Raw genomic sequence first — 26307 nt, 5'->3', positions numbered from 1 at the left:
CCAAACCACTCCTCCCCGCTGTAACTCGCCTCCTGCAGGCCAATACATGCTTGCTAGGGGATTTCCCCCAGCTTTAGGGTACACCCTGTGAGAAGTAAGGAGTCTGGTTTTTCATCCAGGCTTGGAGTGTGTGAAGGAGTGAGCTGTGGAGGGTAGATCTTGTTTCATTGTGGACCCACAAGACAAGGTGGAACCGGTTTAAACTGTTGCTTGGTTGGGATTTTGGTGTGTTAGTAGCAAGTCCTTCCTGGTCTGTAAGTAAGGCTGACGGGTCACTACAATGCATTGCAAAGGAGGGCCTTTGGAAGCCCCCAAAGGTGATTTTAAGAGAAAAGCAGAGAAAGATTTTTTGACATGACTTGAGTGATCAGAATTAGGAGGCAAGGACAGTAAACTCTGTGATACTACTTATCACCTTCTGAGGTAGCCCAGAAGTACAGATCTCTTCCTGTTGCAGTGAATTAGGTAGGGGCTCCAAAATGCAGAGGAGGCAAAATAAGGAGTCACCTTGGTTCCCCGAGGCTTCTCCACCCAAGCCCTGGCAGGGGGTGGGGGCAGGGGACCCCTGGAACCATTCCTGCAGGGAGAGTCCTTCCCTCAGAACAGAAGGAAGCATAGTGCCCAGCTACCTCAGGATGCCCTTTCTATTGCAGGCATCCTTTGACTTCACGCGTGGCTTCTTCCCCCCTCCACTGCCTGGTTCCTTCCTCCTTCCAGGCCAAGCCCGCTTCTGTCTTGTGGCTGTAGCCGACCTTTCCCCAGCTTGGCTCGAGGTGCCAGGGCACTGACTTCCCCACCAGTTCTCAGCTTGGAAAACCTCACCCTTGCTGTTGCCAGGATTTCCTAATGTGACCCAGGTGATCCTGCTATCTCTAGGCAAATGTCTGCGTTTGTAGTATTTTCGTCATTGACCTGCTGGCAGTGCCCCTGTCCCGCCACCTGCCCTTTCCCCCTAGTGACCCAGCATCTGTGCACTGTCTGAGGCCACAGGGTCCTGATGAGCAGACACTGACAGAGTGGAGGCAGGGCCAGGAAGAGAGCCACTGCGGACAAGCTGCCCTGTGGGCCTACTGTAGCAGGGGATGCAGAGGCTGCACTGGCCCTGAAGGAGCCTTTGAGCCCCTAGGGAGGAGGATGCACACTGGTGACAGAGAGGCGAGGACACGGCTTCCAGTTCCAGTGGCCCCGGTGTGGGCCTGGCCTGTGAGAGCCAGTGGTCCCCAACAGGCCTGGGTGGACTGTCTGGAGCCCGTGGGCCAGCCAGGCTGTCAGTGCGGCGCGGCACCTTGCACCCCTGCCTTGGGCAGCCAGAAAGTAGTGTCTCTAAACCCCAAAGTTTTCAGCTAGTCTAGTGATAGGTGGGGGAAGATGGTGTCTCTGGACTTGATTTCTACAATAACTTTACCTGTGTGGTGAGGACTCATATTTAAAAGAAAAGCACAGCTGATTCAAATTGATGGTGTAAACAAATCACTAGTGTAAGGCCAGTGGTTTAATGCTGAAAAAAATCCTAAACCTGCTATTTGAAGTGAAGTGCTAGCGGCTCTGCTGGCCCCCCTGCAAAGCCATGGTGTTGGGTGGCAGCTGAAGCAGGGGGTGTAGTGGGGAGTGGGGCTGTGGCTAGAGTTGCCCCAGCACTCAGCCAGTCCTTCATCTGGGCCTGAGGAATTTGGGGCCCCTGGCCAAGTACTAACTAACTACTTGGTAAGTAGTTAGTAACATTGACTAACTAACTACTGACATTGACTACTTTGGCCCATTTCTACCAAGTACAGAAGGCTCTGGGAATGGAGTCACGGGGCAGGACAGGCACAGCGGAACTCTGGAGATCAGAGCTACTGGCCTCTTCCGTTGAAGCTGTCAAGTGAAGAGGGTAATTAATGCCTGTTTCCTTTGGGCTGCTGTCAGAAAAAGAATGGATAGAAAGGGCTTTGAAAAATGCCAAGAACTATACAAATGTCAGTTATTCATGGAGTCAAAGGCCTTGTACCCCAGCACATAGCAGGTGCTCCACAGAAGTGTCTATTTGTTGACTGACCACTGAATTCAAGGTGACCTAAGGAGGGCTTCTTAAATTGTCTGCTTCAAGTCTCTCATTTTACAAATTAGGAAACTAAGGTTCAGAGAGATTATGATTGAGTCAAGTTTGTATCTCTTCTTCAGGGAAGACTTAGCAGTTAAGGCTGGGTTTTGTGATCACAGTTCTGGAGTGGCCTTTGAGCCTCCTTCCTCTGTGGTGAGATTTCATGTCATCCTGTCCCAGAGCCAGGGGAGAGAGTTCATCTCTAGAGGTACCTTCTGTCCCTTGATCCCTTCAGACCTCCTAGTCAGCAGACAACCTGAGAGGCTGTGCAATGGAATTGAAGTGTTTCGGGAAGGCAACGTCTGTTTAAAGGTATAATTGTTGGTGCTTCAGGAGCTGAAGACTAGGGGTGGGGTTGGAATAGAAAAGGGCCCAGGTTATGTATTGGTGGGTGAGATGAAGCCTGTAACATGGAGGAAGAAGAGAGACATTGGCTGTGGGACAAAAGGAGAAATAGTGTAGACAATAGAGATAGTGTAGACAAGCATGCAGAGATGTCCATTTATTCAATAAACAAACATTTAATAAATATTGACCGCCTGATAGGTCCTAGGCACTGGGTTACCACAAAAGGCTAGGCTTATGCTCTCAAGAAACTTAGTGTCAGGTGGCTTTCTGGGCCGACATGGGGAAGGCACCAGAGTCTGTGCCCCTGGGGCTGAGGAAGTGAATCCTCTTCCTCTCCCTTTTACCCTGGATGCCTGTCCTGCAGCCCCTGGAAAAGGTAAACCCTCCTTTGCCTCCTGTGAGGAATGCAGGATTGGGCAATCCCTTGGCAGTGGGCAGGTCTTGCCTCAGCTGATGCAACTGTGGTCTTGCGTGTACACAGATGACCTGCCTGGCAGGAGGAGGAGTAGGGCCACAGCTTCAGGAAGTAGAAGAGTGTCGTCATAAGCAGCTTCCCCAGCTACAGATGTCAGGGGAAGTCTGGCTGAGCAGCTGAACTTGAGCAGGGAGCCCCCGGGCTCTCTAGCTAGGGGCTCATGGCCTCAGGTGAAATCTAGCCATGAGGGGCACACTGGCCCCTACAAGAAGGAAGATGGGATCACTTGGCAGGAAAGGATGCCTGCCCCAGCCTCTCTCTCCTTGCCCATCCATGGAGGCAGGCAGGGAGAGAACCACCCAGCTCCTCCTCTGTGTCCCAAGCCTGGCCCCTAGGATATACTCAAATGCTAAATGAGAAGACAAATAAGCTAACATACCTGAGTGTCAGAGCTTGATGAGAACAGAAGGGAAATACTGGATCCCCACCCCTTCACTTGCCACCTGTCTCCCTGTTTCCTTCACCCATTATATTCCCTCACTCTGCTGGGCCTGAGGAAAAAGCAGGGCAGAGCTCGGTTTGTTTAAGGAGCTGGCAGAATGCCTGGGAGGGGAGATGGGTGCACTGGGGTGGAGAGAAGTGTATCAGGGGCGGGGAGGACGATGTGCTGCCAGTCCCAGCCTCCACTTCCTCCTTCCCAGCTCTAAGATTTCTTCTCCCCTTCATCTCTCACCCCTCTTTCCTATATTTTAGACCCACGATTCCAGTTGCCCAGTGAAATCACAACCCCTGGCGAGGTCATAGGCAAGTGCACAACACTCAAACGTGTGTAAATCCAAGCTGGCACCTCCACCCTTCTCCTATATTCCACTTTCGTTGAGGGGGCTGCAGGCCACTCAAGGCAGACACTTGTTTTCTTTGTTGACCACCTTTCTCTCGCTTCTCACATCCATCAGTTACAGGGTCCTGTCAATTGTGCCTCCTACACTAATTCTAAACCCTTCTCCATTGCCTACATCACCTCTAAACATGGACTGCTGCAAAAAGCTCCCTGACTAGCTTTCTCTTCAATCCAACCACTGTGGCCCAAGAATGATTTTCTTAGGAAGTAAAGTCGATCAGACTGACTACCCTACTACCCTATACTCTCAAGTTCAAAACCTTCAACAGCTCTCCATGGCCCATAAGCTAAAATCCACGTGCATGGCTCACAAAGACCTGATGCCAGGCTCAGCCTACCTTTCATGCCTATGCTCCTCCAGCCTCTCTAAGCTAATTGCAGCCCCTGAACCCCACAAGCCCTCTGATCGTCCATGCCTGGACATGTGCCCTTCCCTGCCTTGTGTCTGATGATCACTACTCAGTCTACATTTGCCCAGAATTCTCATCTTCCCTCTGAAGTCTTCTCCCTGGGCCCTAATTGCTCCTACATTGGCCCTTGCCACACTGTCCTGGAATCACACACACATGATGTGCCTCTCCTTCCACACAGAGGTCAAGGGAAAGGACTACATCATACCATCTTTGTGCACTCTGCACCTAGTACTGTCTCAGTGTCTGTCACAAGCGAGTGAGGCAGGGAGAATGGGTGACAAAGCAGGATGGTGTGTTGTGATAAGATTTCCTGGAGGAGGGGAGGCCCAGGCCCCTCAACCTCCATTCTTCCAGTCACCAGTGCAGTGGCTTCAGTGGTCAGATTATCCATTTGGAAGCCAAATACAAAAATAATGAAATCTAAGACATGACACCATAAAACTCCTTGAAGAGAACATAGGCAAAACATTTTCTGACATAAGTTGTGGCAATATTTTCTTGGATCAGTCTCCCAAGGCAAAAGAAATAAAAGCAAAAATTAACAGGACCTAATCAAACTTACAAGCTTTTGCACAGCAAAGGAACCCATCAACAAAACGAAAAGACAACCTGCTACGGAATGGGAGAAAATATTTGTAATGCAACCAACAAGGGCTTAATTCCCGAAAGATACAAACAGCTCATACAAACAGCTTCCTGCCAATATCAAAAAAAAAAAAAAAAAATCAAAAAATGGTCAGAAGACCTAAATAGACATTTCTCCAGACATACAGATGGCCCACAGGCACATCTGAAGATGCTCAACATCACTAATTATTAGATAAATGTAAATCATAACCACAATGAGGGGACTTCCCTGGTCCCCTCATAGAACCCAAGCAATGAGGTGGCTCAGTGGTTAAGAACCCTCCTGCCAATGCAGGGGACACGGGTTTGATCCCTGGTCAGGGAAGATCCCACATGCCGCGAAGCTACTAAGCCCGTGTGCCACAACTACTGAGCCTGCACTCTAGAGCTCGTGAGCCACAACTACTGATCAGCCCGCGGGCCTAGAGCCCATGCTCCACAACAAGAGAAGCCACTGCAATGAGAAGCCCACGCACCACAATGAAGAGTAGCCCCAGGTCGCCGCAACTAGAGAAAGCCCGTGTGCAGCAACGAAGACCCAACGGAGCCAAAAATAATTCAATTAAATAAATTTTAAAAAAACCAAACAAACCACAATGAGGTATCACCTCACACTGGTCAGAATGGCTATCATCTAAGTCTACATATAATAAATGCTAGAGAGGGTATAGAGAAAAGGGAACCTTCCTACACTGTTGGTGGGAATGTAAATTGGTACAGCCACTATGGAAAACAGTGTGGAGGTTCCTCAGAAAACTAAAAATAGAGGTACCATGTGATCCAGCAATCCCACTCCTAAGCATATATCCAGAAATAATAAAAATTCTAATTTGAAAAGATACATGCAGTGTTCTTTAGCAGCACTAGTGTGCTGTTCTTTAACACCCCAGTGTTCACAGCAGCACTCTACAATAGACAAGACATGGAAACAACCCAAATGCCTATCAACAGACAATTCGTTTAAGAAGATGTGGTATACACACACACACAATATGGAATGTTAACCGGCCATAATAAAGAAATATTGCCTTTGCTGGATGGACCTAGAGAATATCATACTAAGTGAAGTAAGTCAGAAAAAGACAAATATTATGTGATATCGCTTATATATGGAACCTAAAAAATAATACAAATGAATCTATATACAAAACAGAAATAGATCCACAAACGTAGAAAACAAAGTTCTGGTTACTAAAGGGGAAAAGGGGGGGGTGATAAATTAGGGGTACGGGATTTACAGATACTATGTAAAATAGATAACAAGGATTTACTGTATAACACAGGGAACGATATTCCCAACAACAATATTATAATCACCTATAATGGAAAATAATCTGAAAAATATATATAAAACTAAATCACTTTGTTGTTCATCTGAAACTAACCCGATATTGTAAGTCAACTCTACTTCAATTTTAAAAAATCAACAACAGAATCTGTTAACCGGGCTTGTCTCTTTCAGTAACCTTGGGGGCAATATCATCAATGAGGTAGTCCTGAACCTGCTTAAGGCTGGGTGGTCCCGGGAAGAAATTGGGATGGAGCACTTGGAGCTCCAACTCCAGGCTGAGATTGTGGAATCCACAGGTAAGTGACTCCCACCCAGCCTTGCAGAAAATAAGCCTCTGTTGAGAGGGGAGGAGGAGGGTAATGTGTATGTACTAGAAGGTGTACTCATGAGATGATAGGGTATTCAGGATCACAGAGGATGCGCCATATAATCATCTCATTGTCAACTTCAGATAGGCACTAGAAAAGTGCCAAGAAAGCTGAAGTCCTTTTCTGAAAGTCCTTTCTAAGGGAGTAGTTGGCCGTGGCCATACAGGCAGTGGTCTATGGAGTATGCAGACCCTGAGGAAGAAAGTCTCACTGTGAGAGCCTTAGTGGCTCAGCCTACAGTCAGATAGGCAGGGTCACTCCACCTTCTGCTTTCTGCCATCCAATGAAACCATAACCTGGCAGGCATAGCCCCTCTCCCCCTCTCACACATCCAGTTAATCACAGCCCTGTTTCCCTAAAGGAAGACACAGTTGCATAGTTCTTGACATAAAGTTCAGACAGCCCTCCTGGAGTTGGCATATGAGAACAAACCTTGCCCAGGCCTAAGGGTGGGGGACACCTCACAATTCCAGCTGGGTTCAGCCCCAGGTCAGACTCCATGTAACTTTGCTCTTGATTTTAGACAGTGGCTTTGGACACAGCTGTCTTGTGAAGGAAAACCTGATTGACATCTTCATCCCCTTCCTGCCACTGGAGTACCGTCACGTGAGGCTGTGTGCACGTGATGCTTTCCTGAGCCAGGAGCTCCTGTATACGGAAGAGGCACTAGATGAAATCGCCAAGATGATGGTGTACGTCCCCAAGGAGGAACAACTCTTCTCTTCTCAGGGATGCAAATCTATTTCCCAGAGAATTAACTATTTCCTGCCTTGAGGGCTAGATGAAAACTTCCCAAAGCTGCCTTCCTTCCACTAATAGCATCCTGGGGCCTGTCAGCACACTGTCCAGGATGTAATGGGTTGGAGGGGCAGGCTAGCATCCAGCAGCCACGAGCACAAGTGGTATGTAAAAGGGAGGCCTTAAATCAGAGACAGAGCCAATTCTTAAAATCACTTGGTGCCTTACAGAGCCACATTCCAACATGTGGGCCAGCTGGTTGGAGAAAGTCATGTGGGAGATAAATCCCAAGGATTTATTAGCATATCAGCTCCTGCCTGCAGATGCCTGGACTTGGGTGTTGGGCCTGAGGCTGCAGTATCCTCAGTGACAGAGAAGGGGAAAATGAACTTCTGCTTACCAGCGGCAGGAACTGGGTGGGTTAGCTTTCAAGTTGTTATTCCCAGAGGGAAGCTGATCAGCTTCTATCTGTGAGATCAGGAAAGAGCCTCAGGCTGAAGGAAAAAGTGCACAGAAGAAGATTTTTTTTTTTTAAATCAGGTCAGTGTAGGCTAAGACTTGTTCTGCTCTGCAGATTTAAATCAATTAAAATTAAAGAATTTTTTTTTAAGTTAGGGACCTTGACATGATTGTATCATATGTAAAGATTAAAATTTTGTATTTTTCTAAAACCCTCAGCTTACTTACCTTCTTACTGAGCCCTAGTAATCGTTCTCACTCAGCAAAATTCCACATGCCAGGTAATACTGATGGGGACTGGTGGAGACGGGGGACATATACTGGCACTCACAGAGCTGACGGTGATTGCCTGGTCTGCCAGTTTACTTCAGTTTGCTTTGGGGACCACATCAGCTGAGCCAGGCTATTTCAACCTCTTACTGAAGAGGCATCCACAGCATATTGCCTTTATATATATGAAAACAGCACTCCTGTGCTCCCAGCTTTAAAAAGAAAAACAGTCATCGTTGAGGATTGAATGGCCATGTGTAAATGTGTACATTGTGCCTCTATACACAGGAGGTGCTCATTATGTTTTTCCCCTTCTCTTGATTCTTCCCTTCTAACATGCTTCTGGAATTACACACGGCTCTTTTATATGCGTCATCACCTCAAGTGGCCCTCTTAAAGTCCTCCCAACCCTCTCACCTTTAGCCTTGGTAAAATGGAACACTTCTGCTTCTCTCCTGTTTAACACTTTATTACATTCATTTACTTGAATTCATTTATTTACCTCTAGGTTAGGCAGTACCTAGCCTGAGCAACATTAGATACCCAATCAATACTCACATGAATTAAAGGAACTTAGTTTTACACCACCCATGGGACAGACGTAAACCTGGCCTAACTGCACAATAAAATGGGGGCCAGTTTTAGGTGCTGGCTCCCTGTCTCACTCTAGAGCATTTCAGGAACAGCATGCAGCCACCCAATCCTGTAACATACCCTAAACTCTGTAAATACACACTTTAAAAGGTATGTTCTATAGGTTTAGGTCTCAGAGCCACAGAGCAGCTGACATGCTTTTAGCACTGGCCAGCCATGTTTGATGTCATAAACATTGGGCCTGAATCTCTTATACCTCCAGAACCAAAATAAGCAGCAGACTGCAGTGGTTCCGAACACTCCTCTGGAGCCAGACTCCTCTGCTCAGCGGCTCCGGCACTTACCGCTTGCTGTTGAGACCACAGGGAAAGCTACTGGCTTCAGTTTAACCTTGGTTTCCACTTCTGTAAAAGTGAGCATAACTGTACCCACCTCACAGGGCTGTGAGAATTAAATGAATTAATATTTATCAAGTACTCAGGACACAGCTTTAGGTGTTTTAAGAACAATAAAACCTAGTAAAACTGCTGTCAGTTTTGGCACCATACTCAAAGCCCAGGCTGGGCCTTTCCCTCCATTCTAATTCTTGGAACCCTGCAAGTTTTGTTTTAGGTAACTAACATTTGCAAACATACCATGTGTCATACTGCATGCTAAGCGCTCTATAGCCTAGTCGATACCTCATGTAATACTTAACACTTAGGGACCAATTTAATCACCATTTAATGACAGAAAATTGGGGCTCTGAGAGGTTAAATAACTTGGGTTAAGTCACAGAGCTAGTCAATGAAGGAGTGGGATTCAACCCGGGCAGTCCAACTCCAATTCCTATGCATTAATGACTTAAATGTTTTAAAAATGATTTTCTTAGCAAATGCCATAGCCTCCGGTGTGGAAAGTGTGTGGAACAATGGGAGGTTGGAAAGTGGGTGGAAACAATGGGAGGTTCTCCTTGAATGACTCTGAAACAAGCCTTCCTAAACTAAACCAGAAATGCATGGGAGAAAAGGACTGAAAGTGGCATGTTAAGGAGGTGTATAAACTGATGCTTAACAGGGTCAGTGAGGACAATTTTTCCTTTTCCCCTTCTAGCGTCTTTGGCTGGCCTAATAATTAAATTGACATAAGATTAACAGGAGGAAAACAAAAGTTTAGTAAAATGTACACATGGGAGAGACCCAGGAAAACTAATTCCAAAATGGCAGGAACTAGCACCTTTACTATTTTCAGCTAAAGACAAAAGTAGATATTGGGGCTGGAAGGTCAGTTATGGTGGACGGTTACCAGGAAAAGCACAGTAAACAATTGTGAGGTTATGCAAATTTAAGTCCTCACCTTCTCCACTGATAAGTTTCTAGAGATTTGGTCATCCTCCTCTTCTTCCCTCCTCTTCTTCCCTCCTCTTCTTCCTTGAGCAAGGGGAGACACCCTTACAAATGGAGATTTCCCTCACAACTGTAAACCTCTCTTACAAAAGGGTTACTCAGGTTTCACCTGTGTCTGCAGTTTCTTAAAGATAACCAGCTTAAAATAACGCTTGTGCCAAAGAGGATATTTTGGGGTGGCAAATTCTGCTCCCCTACAACAGCCATTCTGATTGGACCTTATGTGTGCATCACTTGAGTATATACTACTCATCCTGAATTAAAATGTTACTTCTAAAAGCAATGAGTCATTCATTTTTTTAAAAATTGAAGACCAAGTCAAACAAGACTAGAATGTTCCCTGTGAGGTTCTACACTTACTCCATTAATGCTGCTTTGGCTCAAAACATTTTTACAACTTATTTGAAGCTGTCCTCAGAATGAACTTTGAGAGAATTAAGCCTCATTTTACAGTCACCTCATGTTGGATGGATGGACAGACCCACACACACATCACCCACCTTATGTAACAGCTGGGCTCCAGATGATGCCTTTGGCCATTTCCAAAACTGTAATCCATCAAAGGGTGAGTAGCCACCCCCATAGAGGACCATTCTAAAGAATATGCCAGAGGAATGCTTGCTAAAATCAGCTTCTTTACCTTACAGATATCTATTTTATGTAGAGAGAGAGAGAAATTATGCTTAGATTACCCATCAGTTAAAATTATAGGAGAAACACTCCAATCACAAGCCTACATTGCCAATAAAATATTGCAACCTTTATTTAAAATAAAACACAAGTTGGCAAGCCTTGTGAGACAACAGGCAGACAGCATTCCCCTTTCAAGGGCCTCAATATTTACATCAAGTTTAACACTGTTAGCAGTTCACAGTCAGACAACAGGGTGAAAGTATTAAATTAGAAAAACAAAACACCTGAAAATATATTACAATAACAATTAAGAACAAATACCTGACAACACTGGTAGTGTGACCCATGATTGATGTGTTTTCAATTAAATCCCATATTGTCTCACTGTGTCCCCTTAGCAATGCACACAGGGGTAGGCCCTCCAGATTTCCTCCTCTGTGCACCCACCACACATACACCTGCAGAGCGTGACCTTTGGTATAAATATTAAACAAGTTTTAAAGAATCTGAATCGTATGTTTTAAGGACAAACTTCCATCAACCACCTTGAAATGTTCAAACTTATTTTTGCCAAGCAAGCACAAAACTGGGGTTTCTCCACTGATAGTCATGACAGAATCAGACTGCAAAGAAGGGAAAGCGTGGGGTCTACCCAGGAGACGGGGTTCTGAGCATGCATTAACAGCTCAGTCGGCCTGTTCATGGCCAACACACTAATAAGCAGGGCACAGCTTCCATTCACCACAGGGAAAGATCTGATTAACTCCTCTCTCACCCCCCTCCTTTCTTAGTGAGCATGACAACAGTGTATGTACGTAATGTGGAATCAATCACATGTACCCTCTACACAGATCTGAGATACAAGGGTTTTCAAACATACGCCCTAAAGAACTGTAAGATGAGTACCTCATTGTTCCTTCTAGCTGCTGAATACTCATTTCTCTGAAGGACAATCAGCCTAATCAGGGTGATTTCTCAAGACCTCAGCAAATTTCCCTCATGATGAAGTCCCAAGAAGAGTGGCCATAGTGAAAACTGCTTTGTCAAAATGGAGGAAGGCTGGTTATCTGGCCCTCATCTACCAGAAACATCTGCCTCTTGGCATTCTTGCCACTTATAACACATGGTACGGTACTTCAGAATTGTACAGAACAGAATTTGGATTCTCCACCAATGAACCTAAAGCACTGCAGGATCCTGCAGTATCTTCCGAATCAAGAATAAATTTATTTGGCATATCTATGTTATTGTTGTGTTAGAACTGCTGAAGACTAATTGCCTTTATATGTGAAAATTTTACTAACCAGAAGTCCCATTCTGCAACTAAAGTTTATGGTGCTTAATTACATGATTTAAAACTCCTATCCTGAGGCTCAGAAGCAAATCTAAGCAAGCTCCAACCATACAAACTCTTGGTATTTCCTTTCTTAAAGCCTGCTGGCATTTGACAGTCCACCTCCACCGTGTTTTAAAGAATTAACTAGAATGATCCAAGACCTCAAGCCCAGTGGGTATAGCTCAGCAGCTTGGAATGACATGCAGGATCCGGAAACTTGCTGCTTCGAGTACAATGATGAACAAAGAATCTCAAAGAACAGACATAGTCAGTGTGTACGTGTGTGGGGCCTGGCCTTTCAACTTACAAGGAGACATCCCTTCCCTTAGATGGTCTGCAGGTTTGAAGATCTGCTCACATGCCATCTGTGACCTCAGGCTGAGGTAACAGGGCCTTGCTACTGTGTTCAGCTCACAGAGCAATGGAGAGGGTAAAGGATATAATTTTTCTAGGAGAGGTAAACAATTTCAAATTCATAATTGTACATAGTGCACTTGGAGGGTGGGAAGGGTCCAGTTAGAGCGTCCTCCCCCCAGCTCACCAAGGGGATGGAGAAAAGTGCAGCAATCTACCAAATCAGCACCCCATGTGGAGAGAACATCTCACTGACGGGGGCTTTGAGCCACTGCTACCAAAAAGTTCGTTTCCACCAGTTTTAGTTTGATAATTGTGCAACATCAACCTAGCTGACAATCTTTTCCTCTGCAAAACACATGAAACCCATCTTTGAAGGCACAATCCTCTAGGAATGATCTCTACCACTCCAAGTCAGCCCAGAATCAAGATGACCTGCCCAGGCCTTCTTACCCGGAGAGAAACACTGGATCTTCTTACCCTGATTATCACAGGGTGGAATCTTCCCTAATTTCCTGTCCTTTGGATCTAGGATATTGAGTCAGAAGTGAAGGAAATATCTTGCACACAATAGAACATATACACCTCAGGTGGGTGACATGAAAACCAATAGCCCCAGAGCAGAAACTCATCTTTTGGGACATTGCAGGAAACTTCACAAAAGACAGTCTGGAACTAAGAGAGTCACTTGGGTAGATGCTCTGGAGCAGGGTGCAGCTCATTCCGCAGCCCTGAAATCTACCCCCCGCCCCCGCCAAGTAATACAGGAGGGCAGAGGATGGCAGTGAAGTTCTGGCTGTAACAGAGCTGCAACAAAGCAGGTAACAGTAATTGTTACTCCAGGCACTGTTGGCTTGGCAAAAAAAGCTAGCCTTGTATTATATTTTTAAAAGTCTGATAGCTGGAAAACTGGAACTCTATCCTGACTGTTAAGAGTGGGACAAGTTTCAGAACCAGCCCAAGGCCTCTCCTCTCTGACCAGTGAGGCCTACAGCAATTTCCCTGTGTTGTCACGTGGAAGTAGTATAGGCTAAGGGCCGCCTTTCCCTATTTCTCCCCTGCTCCCACATATCCCAGACCGAAGCAGGAATTTACAAAAGAACTGAGCTACTGGCTTGACAGAAGCTAAGACAGAGATATAGATAGCTGAAGTCCACCAATACATATGAAGAAACTTATGTCGAGAGAAACTTACCTAAAGATGATGGGTCATAACAGATGCTTGGAGCACAGAGATGGCCCCCAAATCCAGGTAGAACAAGTTAATGTAAGCAAGATGATGAAACCCCCAAATCATCAAGAATAAAAATGTAGACAACCCTGTCAGCTCAATATGGACTCCTGTGGGAGCAGAGCCTGATAGTAACGATGACATCGGTAGCAAAAGTGGAAGGATGTGGGAGAGGTCAGAATGCAGTAGAGCTACAACTCAGATGTGGCCACCAATGCAATTTACTCTTTTTAAAATAATTTAATAGGTGAGCTATGTTCAGCTACTCCTCTTAGGGGCGGGGGGAAAGGAATGATGAATATCAAGGTCATCTACATCTGTTAGGAAATCGCAGAAAAGTAATTCCCAAAGTGCACTGGTTCTACAGCCATCACATCTCTGCCCCCACCCCACCCCCAAAAAACAACAAAACTATGCAGGACATAGGTTAAAAAAGACACTGTCAACATGAACAGGTAACGAGTCTGCTCCCACCATATTTAGGGTACTAAATGGCTGAGCATGTGCTGGACAAATGTTCAAGGATGAGAGGGCCTCAACTCTTCTTGAGTCAAGGTCCCTAGAAGAGCTTCTTTGTTCTGGAGTGAGTACATGTCACTATTTTTTAAAGATTACAATTAACCCAGAAAGTTGGTCCCTAGTTTTCTGAAGTTATTCAGCACTGAGCTACAATTTTAGCAAAACACTTACTATACCTGCACATATTCATCTAGCAGTTTCATATTTATAAATGTGATAAATTACAGAGCTGATTGTTCATATATCTGCATTTTCAGGTCCCCCACAGGCAAAAGCTTGTAAGTCAATCAACATCTAATTAACTGTTTTAACTTCTCAATAGACATTAATAATACAACTTTATAGTTATATTACACTTGATACTTTTCTCAAAGTGCTTTCATATACATTACCTCATAGTTATCAAAATGAAATGGAACAATAAAGTTTGCTTTTTTTTTTTTTTTAAAGAAAAAGGAATGTAGGACTAGGTTTTCTAAAACTTAAGTTGTTATTTCTTTATTACAAAGTGCAGATTGCTGTGTCACTGAGGTCTGTCCAAAAGAATGACCCCATATAATTTTTTAAATTACTGAGTTCTACTGAATGCCTGCTTTGCTAGTGTTGCCATTACTCAACATTCAAGTCCCTTAAGGTCAGGGAGTGCCAGGAACGTGTGCTTTAGAAAGTGTGCAGCACTGTGCAGACTGATTGTCTGAGCCACTTTTTTTTTTTTTTTTTTTTTTTTTGCAGTGTCTCACAAGGCAACAGGAATGGTGGAAAGACCCCACAATGAGAAAGTAGATGAGACCCAACTCTAGCCTTGGCTCTGCCACTAATTAACTGCTCTGAGAACATGGGCAAGTAACTTAACCATCCTCTCTTCCAATTTCTTAAGCTGTAAAAAAAAAACAAACAAACAGCTGGGGTATTGCTAGTGTTCCCACAGTGCTGGGTGTCTGAAATACCTGGAGAGATTCTTGGCAAACACACTGGCTGAGATCCAACCCCACAGGGAATTCTTGATCTGGGGTGAGGCCGACGCATCAGGTTTTTTGTTGTTTTTCTTTTTTTAAACCCCAGGAAATTTTGTTGCACATCCTTGGCTAAGACTCACTGGAATAAGCATTAATAATAATAGTAGTAGTAGCTAACATTTATGGAGTACTCATTACATGCCAGGCACTCAAGCTAACTATCCTACACACATTATCTCATTTAATCCTTACAACAACCCTGAGGTAGTTACTATTATTATCCATTTTCCAATGAGGAAACTAAGGCCCAGGAAGGTTAAGTGACTTGCCTTCTGACTGGCTTTAGAGTCTGAACTCTTAATCACTATCTAAACTGTATCCTTGAAGCTCAAAATCTCCATGATTTTGTTAAATAAATATGGGTGGTACATTAGGAAAGTCAGCATTTTATTAATTGGGCACTATTTTACTAACTAACTTGCAACTGAATTGTAAGAAAATTCTAACTTAAACCCCATAATTCAGCTGAGAAAGGGTCTCCACTATAAGAACCTCAATGTCAACTGGGAAATACTGAATAAATTTCTCAGGGCCAATTTTTTTTTAAGGCTACATCTCTGAAAATCATGATGGAGATCTGTAGGAAAATATACACATTTTAATTTTACACAAAGCCTTTTAAGAAAATACTTCACGTAAAGCACAATCAAGATGTATTCTAAACACTGCATTTTAAGGTAGTAAATCTAAACTGAAATCATATTATCTGTGCATGAAAAGACTGAAGCTGTGGTAACCCCAAAGGTATACAATACGTATAACCACTTTAGAAAGTTTTCAACACCTTATAGAAGGGCTTTTGCTACCTGCTTTGTTTTCAAACTAGATAGAATTAAACTACATTTTTAGTTTCTAAAAGCAGTTTTCTCTGCTTTGAATTCAAACTTTTAAATTTATCTATAGTTATTTTTAAAATCTGGTCCTTTTCAAGTAGATAATGGAAAAAAGTTAAGTTACACTTTTATAGTAAGTTGACAGTGCCTCTTTAACCTGAACCCTGAGCCCTCAACTTTAAGTTACACACTTAAAGCATCACGTGGCTGGGTGTGCTACAACAGTCAATGCTACTCTTGACAGTGATGAGAAAAAAATCCATTCTATTCATGAACGTACTGAGCACCTACTGTGGATGAGGCAGAGCCAGGTTCGGCCCCTGAGAAAGACCCAGCCCCCACCCTCAAAGACTGTTCTTCGATGAGAAAACCAGGGAGCTTAAATACACTCAGTAGTGTTCCTCCAAGGCTTATTTTCAGAGCTCTCAAGGAAAGATCCCTTGCTTTAAAAAAAAAAAAAAAAAAAAAATCCCCTGAAAAACAATTAGAATCCCTCAACTTGCATCCACAATGACAGGGATAAACTTAAAAAGCAGCATAACAATATTCCAAAGTTTTAGCTTTCCCTGCCCCACCCTTAAAAGGCTAATTGCTAAAACGATTTCAAGTTTATGGAAACATATGATGAAGGAGAGTGGCAAAGAAGAAGGTAGGAGGACTGCTGGTTTTTAAATCCAACTTAAAGGGAACTCTTCCAACCATTAGGAGATTAGCCAGATCACTAGTTGCCTGTGCTCCACCTGTGTAGGTAACAGACAGACAGGGATCACCCAACCCCTGAAAGGAATGCCCAGTATTGTCTCCTCCCTTCTTATCCTTCTCTTGGCCTGGGACTCTGGAACACCCACGGTAAGAATCAGTTCCTTTCTTTCTAATAAAAACTAAATTTTCTCCTTGGTCAAAGATGCCAAACTCTATCCAAAATGCTTTTCCCCCCTTAGTATTCTAGCCCAATTAGTATAATCTCAGCAGTTTTAAATTTCATTATCTGCTGCTGAGCAAAGAAGAGAATGAAAAACTTGTATTCATATATAACAATACTGCACTGAAGAGCTTTCCAGAGAGGCTCTCAAAGGGATAACTATACACTTATTTGCAAAACACCCTTGAGAACATGTATCATTACCTCCATTTAATGGATTAAGAGACGGGGATATGGCCTGACAGTGGATCGATGACAGAGCCAGGAAGAAAACTCACTGTTCATCAAAGTTGAATTCCTATCTTCCTAAGTTAATATTCCTTTGGGAGGAAAAAATAATGTATTTTTTTTATATTGCTTTCTCCTTGGAGGCAGGAATGGAGGGGTCATATAGTTTTAAAAAGAGAATGAAGTGGTCACTGGATTTAGACCTGATATTGAGAGTATTAATAATATCTAGCCAATCAGACTTGGTTCTAAATTAAGAAGCGATCCTAATTAACTTCCATAACAACTGAACAGGGAAAGAAAAGGAATCATTAGGTTTCTGGGATCTAATTGGTGTCCCCTGAAAATAACCTGCTCCTTCAACTATGCATTCTTAAAATAGAGGTGAAATGATAAAATAAATATCAAAGAATATTCCCAATATGATCTTTACAAACAAGCACAATTGGCAGGGGGAGTATGTGAAAGGAGAAAAGCATGTGAGAATAATTTAGGGTGATTCATTTGAAACCGTACAGAGTGAGAGAATGCTTCTCCCTATTCTCTACCTAGATTGGGTCTAAGGTGATAAGGGAGGGAGGGGAAACAGCCATTAGGACCAAGCCAGCTTCTCCTCTCAGTCACAGACCTCTGGGCTGACCACTGGGTTTCAAGAAGACACCCTTTCCCTGGCATTTTAGTTGATAAAGAAACAAATAGCTGCTCAAGTCCTTTGCCAGTATGTCAGTATGCAGGGGCACTGTAACAGAAAAGGATTCCCCTGTGAGACCTGTACATGACCATTGTTTTCAATAATGTTCAGTGTTGGTTAATGCCCTGAATGCTGCCAGGAATAAAGGAAGACAGCCTGCCCAGCAAGGGGCAGAAAAGAATCACCAAAGAGACTCCTATGCCTATGGTTTACAAGATAGGCACCAACAAGCAGAAAGCCAATCCTGATCCATTTGGAAACAATATACTAGCCTGGGAGAAGTGGCTTCTGCTAAGTAATGTAAGATTTTAGGAGAAGGTTTCAATCTCCCTAAATATACTTCCTAGCATTCTTTACCTCCTGTACCAATTAATACACCAATGGAAAACAGGACAGGAGCATACTGACAGAGCCAGTTTTGCATCTAGCCACCTGATCTGCAGTTCTTATTGCAGCAGTGACCTGTGGAAGCGAGGCTAACAGCAGCTTCCAACAGCCTTGAACAAAACGTCTCTTGGCACATTCCCAGCTTTCTTCTGTCCACCCAATAAGTTAGATGAGTTGGAGTATAATCACCATTAGTACCTACTGGGGCCCCAAGTCAATTCCCTTCTGTGTGGTGCAGAATGAGTGCCACAGCCAACACACTGTCTGGGCACAGTCCCTGCAGCCCTGCTGGAGCAGCCCTAACCAGCTCACATCACTCCAGGTAAGAACGGGCTGGATTTGGTTCTTCATGGCACGACATATGCATGTTCCCTGATGTCCCAGTGCAGCTTCCAATCCGGTCCACAACTGCCCTGCCCCCATCTATTTTCCCTCTCCTATGGGTTTTGCTTTTTGTTATTTTTGAGATGAACCTGTAAACGTGAGAGCTCAGAGATCTGAGGTACTTCACAGAAACACACTCAAGTATCAGTCTTCCACTTTTTAAATGAGAACACAGGAAAACAAGTCCCTTTTCCTCTCCCCTCAGAAATGTGTGCATCTTCCATCCGGCTAACGGTGGCTACCTCTGCACCACATCACTGATTTCCTGTACACATGACAGTAAGTTGTTAAGGACAGGGTTTGCCCCGGGCACACCAGCAGCTGCAGAAGACACCTGCAGCTCCTGCAGGCTGAGTTCCAGTTTGCTCACAGCCTCGCGGAAGGCAAATTTGTTGCGAGTTTGGGGGATGCAGTCCACATAGCCTGAGCAGTAGTCAAGCAGCTGGTGTCCAGTGTCCACCAGCTGGCTGTTGGGCACAGGTTCCGTGATTGCACTGGACAGTAGGTCAGCACATTCCAGCAGGGCCTCCTTACTGATTTTGTCAGCTGAGATTTTCTCAGCCACCTGTCTGGTTTTTCTCAGAGCCACTTTAGTACCTGCTGTGCCATTGGCCATTTTCGCTGGCGAGATGGAAGACGCGGGCAGAGGCACTTGAGGTGGGGGCATTACAGGCCTCCCAGCTTTCCCGCTGATGGGCACTGCCCCTGGAGCCGCCTTCTTCCCTCCCTCCTGTGTTTCTGACGTGGGCTCTTCCATGGAGTCTGAGCACATGGCCGGGTGCTGCAGTAGTCTCACCCCTGGCGGCGGGGGTGGGGCACACTTTGGTTTTACCCGGCGTGGTCGGTCCTTGTCTCCAGAGGAAGTGACCTGATGCTCAGATAAGAGCTTGAACTTATTCCCCTGAGAGTCTGTGCCAATGAGCTGCACGTCAGCTGGAGTGTGCTTCAGAGTGGGTGAGATAAGGACCGGCACTTTGTGGTTGTGAGTGGTTGGGAGGACCGCCGCAGCCTTGGCTGGCACAGCCCAGCCTGTCTGCTCGCCATCCTCTGGGACTCCAGCCATGCCAAGTCGTGCCCCACCATTCCTCTCTCTGCTCTTGGGGGCAGTTGCCACTCCAGCCACCCCCAGCCCTGGAGAGTCCTTCTCTGTAATGGCTGGATCCCCAGAGGGGGTTCTGAGAGGAAGAGCGGTGGCTCCTCTGGGCAAAAGTTTGGCTTTTGGTCTCTCCCTGGTCGGAACGGCACCTTCCTCTGATTTTTTGGGAAGCATGTCATTGGCCCTATCCACATTCTCTTCTGGCTGAGAAGAGGTGGACACTGTCCTTTCCAGCTGGAGTTTGGACCTCTGGCAGTTCCTGGGAAGTGTCATTGCCATCCTATCCTGCTCTGGAAGCCCTGAGGACATGGAAGATGTAGAGTTTGACCTTGGAAAAGGCTTGGAAGTGTCATCACTGGCTGTGGGTTTACCTGCTCGTAAGCCCAGTGTCTTTTTGATTAAGCGTGGTGTGAAGAAGCCTGTGATGCCAGACCACCCACCCCCAGCAGCGCCACTGCCCCCACCCCCGCCACTGTCATCATTACAGAGGTTCCTCTGTGCAAAGCTACCCCCATAGCACTTGGGTGGCACCAGATTCGCCTCTTGCTGGGCAGCAGTGAAAGAGAACCCATCAGCATGCTGTAGAGAAGCAACAGATGAGAAGTTACCCGTGAGTTCATATTTCTTGTGGGGCTGATTCTCCATTTCTCGGAAGGAGCTGCTGCGTTTGGGGGGTGTGGGAGCATTTCTCTTTTTCATGAAGGAACTGAAGAAGCCTCCCTTCCTATCTCTGGTGAAGCATGTCTCTTTGGCATCTTCCAAGAGGCTGCTGGGGGACTTGTCTCTTTGTTTTCGAGGCAGTGCTGGGGACCCACTGGGGGCCTGTGCACTTCTAATGAACCCTGATAAAAAACGGCCAATCAGTAATGTGAAAAATAAGAAGTGACTCATTTGAGTTACTAAGGCTGAACTGTAAGAGTGCTGTCGGCATCTGGTAAATGTCCGGTGTTAGCAGGACTCATAGGAAACTAATAAATACATTATCATTTCACGCTACTGTTCCAAGTGCAATATGGGATATAAATGGAAAGAAATAATCCTCTGGTTTTTACCTCGGCATTCAACTTTTCTCTAGAAACTACAGCACAACCTGGCTTCATCTATCAGACTCGATGAAGAAATTTTTGCCGGAACTGTAAAGACAGTAACTATTTGGGAATCAGGAGTTTAGGAAATGGAGTGGGAGGCAGAGTTGTATGCTGGATGGACAGATCAGGACTACTAACACTGGCAATGCAGAGCCGAGGACTAGAGTGGTAAATAAAACAGATGCCAGCCACACTTTCCTCCGGGAAGATGGGCAGCAAAGTGGAAATAAAAGCATCATACCCCACGGCTCTTTAAAAAAGGCAGTTTGACTCTACCTGCCTAGGGACTCATTCATACCTGGTGCTGAACTGGAAGCAGAATTTTCTGTGGCATCTTGTGGCCCTTCAATATTCTCCTTGTTCTCCCCCTGTTTCTTCAGCGTCCGGGTCTTAGAAGGAAGTATAGGTAATCGGGGCAGATATGGAACAACAGATGAGGAGGAGGCAGCTCTCCCAAGCTCCTCGGCTACCTCTGTGAGGAAGGCAAGGGGAATGATAAAAAGAACAATTTCATGACAAAAAAATGGGAGTTTCTCTTTTCAGAAAGGCATACAACTGAGAAGAATTGAAGAACAGAGTATAAAATATGTAAGTGGAATCACATACTATGTACTCTTTTGGTCTGGCTTCTTTTGCTCAGCATTCTATCTGTAGATTCATTCCTGTTACTGCATGTGGCAGGGGTTTTTCTTGTTGCTGTGTATTGTTCAAATGCATGAATACACCAAAATTCATCCATTCTCTTCTTCATGAATACTTAAGTCATTTCTAGTTTTTGGCTATTATGAATATACTGCTAGAGACATCCTATTGTACTATGTGTCTTTGGCTTCACAGTGGTATGCACGTCTGCTGGGTATAGGAGCAGGTAGGTCACAGGGAACACATAAATTCAGCTTTGTTGGGTCTTGCCAACCCTCCCCAAACTGGCTGGACCAATCTACATCCCCACTAACTTGTATGAAAGTTCTGGTTACCGTGCATGCTTACCAAAGTTTGATGTTAGTTTTTTTTGTTTGATTTTAATTTTAGCCATTCTGGGATAGATGTGTAGTGGCCATCTCACTGTTTTATTTTGTACTTCTCTGATGATGGGTGATTTTGTGTGCTCCTTGGTCATTTGGATATCCTTGTTTACCAAGCGCTTGTTCACATGTTGAACAAAGCAAACAGATGTTTGCACATATTTTTATTTTCAGGTTGAGCCTCTCATAAAAAGGAAGGTAGATACAATCCGTTCCATTTCATGCCAGTGAAGCAAACGAGGCTCCTGAAAATGTGTTCAACCCATTAGTAAGCCTCAGCTAATTAAAAGCGGCCATGGGTTTTGTGGCTTTTACTAATAAGGCAGACATACTTTGCTATTCATTCCTGAACAAAAATGAAGTATGGATCAATTAAATTGTGAATTTTTAAATTAATTTACAACTTTTTTTGGTAATTATTTTTCAAAACTGACCCCCTACAAGCGTGGGTACATGGCACATAACCCAAGCCATGCCAATGAGATTCCTTTCTTACACAGCAGCTGAGAGACAGACATGAGGATGCTGATAACTGTGTTCTATGCCACCTGGAGGATATGGAGGATGAGATTAACGTAGAAACAAACGTAAAGAGATATTAGGTAGGAGAAGGTGTGGGAAGGAAAGAAAGAGAAGAAGAAAGGAGATCTGAAGCTATTTGAGTCCATGGCTTTCAAGTGACCCTGAAGTTAGCACCATCCCTGCTTTTCCATGGTTTGGTTATGAGGCAATAAATCTTCCTCTTGTTGCTTAAGAAAGTTTGAGCTAAGTTTCTTTCACTTACAACTAATATACAACCTTTTAAGGTAAGAACTGTGTCTTACCTCTATGTCCTCAGACCTAGTATAGTGCTTACCACAGATTAAATACTTAATAAAATGTGGGTTAATAATGTTAAATTTTTTGCTTAGCAATTTTTAATTGAAATTAGCTTTGAAAATTGATACGGTTGCTTTTCTAAAAGGATATAACATTTTCAAGAGAAGCAGAAATATTTAGCTAAGGATTCAACAGAAGTTAAACGTTTACACAGAAGCACCCAATTCTTTGACCAATATTTACGACTTCTACCACTCTGACTGCATAGGATATAAAGCAACAGAGGAAAGAAGAGTGCTGTGATTGATCTGGCCCAAAGGGCAAGCTGTGCCCTCCCCAAGCTGCAGAAGTTCCATACATCAAGGGACGAGGATGAAAATACTTTTCATTAAACTTTGGTGTTGTACTTCTTCCTTTCTTCTTACCTAGACACGATAAATCACTAAGGGAAGCAGACAGAAATCAACTTAGCTGACTTCCTCTTCTAACATTTTTAACTTGAACTTAAACAGTAAGTTCTCTGTTCAATTATGAAGGAAAAGAAAAATTTGAAAAATATGTATACAATTCTGGTACTACACCAAAATGTCTACAGGCAAGTGTAACTAAGAATTGTTTGTTTTTAGCTCTCTAGGAATAGTCTCCCTCCCTTTATAACAAGTAAGTTTATTGTTTCACTTTTGCAGATAATTTTAAAGAGACATTATACACAGAAGTAGAAAACTTCCTGTATGTGTCCATGTACTTGTTTGTTTTTTAGATAAGAAAAAGATTCTCACTATTCATAGCTTAACATTCTCATTCTAAACTTTCTGTGTCAATATATTTAAGAATATCATTTTAACTACTCAATTACATGGATATAATAATTAGCACACTCAATATTTAGATTGTTCTTAATTTTTCAATATTATAAACTACACTCTGATGTAACAGCCTTACAGCTAAATCTTTGTTCATACTCTTAATTATTTCCTTAAGATCTATTTCCAGAAATGGAATTTCTGGATATTGCTTTTATGACTTGGTTCTGCCTTTATAGGTGTGGTTTAGAGAGATGAAATATTTTACATTCTCACTTTTTCCTATTCTCTTTCCTGCATCATGTTAATGCTTAACCACTGAACTTGAACTTATTCTCTTATTAATTTCTAATTAATATGAGCTAGAGACACAAAGATACATCTTAAAATAGAAAAAAAAAAGCAAAACAAGAATAATAAGGGCCAAGAATTCAATATCTTGAAATGGAGTCCCAAATTATAAGAACCTATAATTTTTGAAATGTTTTTATCATCCCCAGCACTCAGAACTAGCCACCACTGACAGTAAATCACCAGATTCTCACCTTCAGAAATGCTGGAGTCATGGAACATGGTTTCAAAAGCTTGATGTGTTTCAGCAAAAGAGGGCCTGTCGGCAGGACTCCACTTCCAGCCTATGTAACAAAAGAAGAACAGTATTAAAAGCTTCTTGCAGGAATTAAATATTCAGGGGCACCCTGATGGTGAGTTCCATGCATTAGGACACATGCTTGTTAAAGCAGAGTTACAGCAAGTTCACAATGATAGTGAGGCAGCTGTTTCTTAGTTCCAGACTCAGAGGTGTGATGAACCCACTTCCTAGGGCCAGTCCTTCTACGTAGCCTCAGCTCCTATTCCCTCTACTATAGGGATGCAGAAGGGTGGGGAGATGTTTTAGAAAATGACAAGTTTCCTTCCACTGGAAAAATGAAAAGTAGTAAAACCTGTCTTTAAACTCACTCTTATAAATAATCAGTTGTACACATTCGGAAACAACAGTATATCAGAAAGGCGGAGCTTGGAATTCACATTTGACAAAGACAGAGCAATAGGCAACACCAATGCTCAATGGGAAAATAACAAGACATATTCAAACACACTGCAGTTTAACTCACTACTCACCTTCCTACTTTCTCATCTTTAAGAAGTCAGATGCTTTTGTTTATTCATCATAGAAGTCAATTTCATGCATTCTCCATAGTCTTTAACAATCATTTTGTGTAGCTGAAAGCAGCCCTCCCCTACCTAATCTCCAAACCCAATTTCTTATTATCCTATTATATATGCAAATGTGGAAAATTGGCTGAATATTTGGGCCACAGAGAATGACTCTTCGGATTCCAATAAGACTCACTGGTAGAGCATGCGATATCCCAACTGGATGATCAATGACCAACTCTATGTCATGAGGCTGGACACAATCTTACAACATTGAGAGGAAAAATGTTTTCAGTTTTGTTAATCATCCTGAATTGCTCACTTAAACCTTCAAAATTAAAATATGCAAAAATACTCACATGCTCTCATAAGTTCATACACCTTAGGGGGACATCCTTCAGGCTGTTCCATTCGATATCCTTTTTCCAGTAGATCATAGACCTGAGACAGGTCAATACCTGGATATGGTGACATTCCATATGTAGCAATTTCCCACAAGAGCACCCCAAAAGCTGCAAAAGGGATGAAAAAAAAGAGCTTTATACTTCTTCTGATTTATTATTTATTTTATACCATTAGGTAACTTCTCTTTCAAATTGTGGGTAACAGTCACACTACTACAACATTAGTATACTCTTATAATTCTTACAACATGACTTGTTCTTCGAAGATATCTTCCACAGGAACACTTCAATGAAGGAACACTTCACTTTAAAGACAGTTTTCTTTAAATTTCCCAATTTTTATTTGGATTTCCTTTACTTCAATGAGGGAAAATAAACTATGACCATGTAAGAAGTCTGGGGCATAAGCAAACTATTCTTAGAGCAATTTATGGTCTATTTAATGAATTTCACAATTTTTAAGTCAGTTAATACTAGAGGAATAATATAAAAATGGACTCATTTAAAATCAGATAAAATTCGCATGTTAAAAAAGAATTTGCTTGATTTTCTCACAGGTTATTCCTGAGTTTGAGATTTCTGGTAAAATATGACCTAGAATCCTCAACGATTTCTACTGGCCCACAATCCAAACTTCGAGACTTGTTCCTTCCCCTGAGCCTCTACTAAATCATATTTCTTTTCAGGACAGTAGAAACAAGGTCAGTTACAAGGACAAATTCTAGATGAAACTTCACCATGCCTTCCTTGAAAAGAGGTTGCTACTCTGTGTCACAGTGCTCTAGAAACAAGCAATAAAGCCTAATGTGGAAAACAGGGAGGTTCACAGAGAGGATCATTAGAACTTCAGTGCAATATAATACCTAGACTGTGAGTGCTCTGAAGGCAGGGACTTTTTTTTACTTTTTTCTTTACAACTTCTTTCTACGGTAAGTGCCTCACAGATAGTAATGCCTGGCAGATAGCACATAGTTAATAAATGCTTGCTGAATGACTGAAGAAGAACAAACAGGTGTAAAGGCAAAGGATACTGAACATATAAAAGAGAACCTCTAAAGAATTAAGCATTTACTTATAAAGAAAATGACAAAACACACAAAAATGTCCCTTCCAACCTTACCCCAGACATCAGATTTAATTGAGAAGGTATTGTAGGCAAGACTCTCTGGTGCTGTCCATTTAATAGGAAATTTGGCTCCAGCATGAGCAGTATAGGTGTCTCCAGTCATTAATCTACTCAAGCCAAAGTCAGCCACTTTTACCACATGGTTTTCTCCCACCAGGCAGTTACGTGCTGCAAGATCTCTGTGAGAAAGAGAAGCCAAATGTGATTCCAACCAGATGGTTCTGGAAAATGGTCATGAATGCTCTGTTATCGGTTATTTGTGCTACAAGCAGAGTTGATAAGTAACTGTTGACAGATACGGTATTTTATGAAAATCGCTGACATGGTAGAAAGCCACTAATTATACATCACTTGTAGAGTAC

The 26307-nt window shown here is 43.3% G+C and overlaps 2 protein-coding genes across 16 annotated transcripts in view; one reads left to right on the top strand and one right to left on the bottom strand.

Annotated features, from left to right (window-relative positions):
- TOR3A (torsin family 3 member A) overlaps positions 1–10171 on the top strand; it is a 32331-nt gene extending 22160 nt beyond the window's left edge. For both annotated transcript variants that reach the window (XM_059056511.2, XM_059056502.2), the window contains 2 exons: positions 6250–6374; positions 6970–10171. In XM_059056511.2, the coding sequence (XP_058912494.2) occupies positions 6250–6374; positions 6970–7220 (376 nt within the window). In that variant the 3' untranslated portion in view covers positions 7221–10171. The remainder of the gene's footprint in view (positions 1–6249; positions 6375–6969) is intronic.
- ABL2 (ABL proto-oncogene 2, non-receptor tyrosine kinase) overlaps positions 5331–26307 on the bottom strand; it is a 136743-nt gene continuing 115766 nt past the window's right edge. For 4 of the 14 annotated variants that reach the window (XM_059056160.2, XM_059056179.2, XM_059056170.2 and 1 more), the window contains 5 exons: positions 25940–26124; positions 24775–24927; positions 23803–23892; positions 20909–21082; positions 14699–20364 (listed from right to left, as the gene is read on the bottom strand). In XM_059056160.2, the coding sequence (XP_058912143.1) occupies positions 18665–20364; positions 20909–21082; positions 23803–23892; positions 24775–24927; positions 25940–26124 (2302 nt within the window). In that variant the 3' untranslated portion in view covers positions 14699–18664. Of the gene's footprint in view, positions 7095–7372; positions 7679–9842; positions 9917–10392; positions 10544–14698; positions 20365–20908; positions 21083–21768; positions 22897–23802; positions 23893–24774; positions 24928–25939; positions 26125–26307 lie in introns of those variants that run through there. The other 10 variants (XM_059056189.2, XM_059056200.2, XM_059056230.2 and 7 more) reach the window with 8 other exon arrangements.

This window comes from Kogia breviceps, chromosome 1 (genome assembly GCF_026419965.1).
Source record: "Kogia breviceps isolate mKogBre1 chromosome 1, mKogBre1 haplotype 1, whole genome shotgun sequence".
Taxonomy (NCBI): Eukaryota; Metazoa; Chordata; class Mammalia; order Artiodactyla; family Physeteridae; genus Kogia; species Kogia breviceps.
Note: the sequence above shows the minus strand (reverse complement) of the source record. Positions and strands in the feature narration are given on the sequence as shown.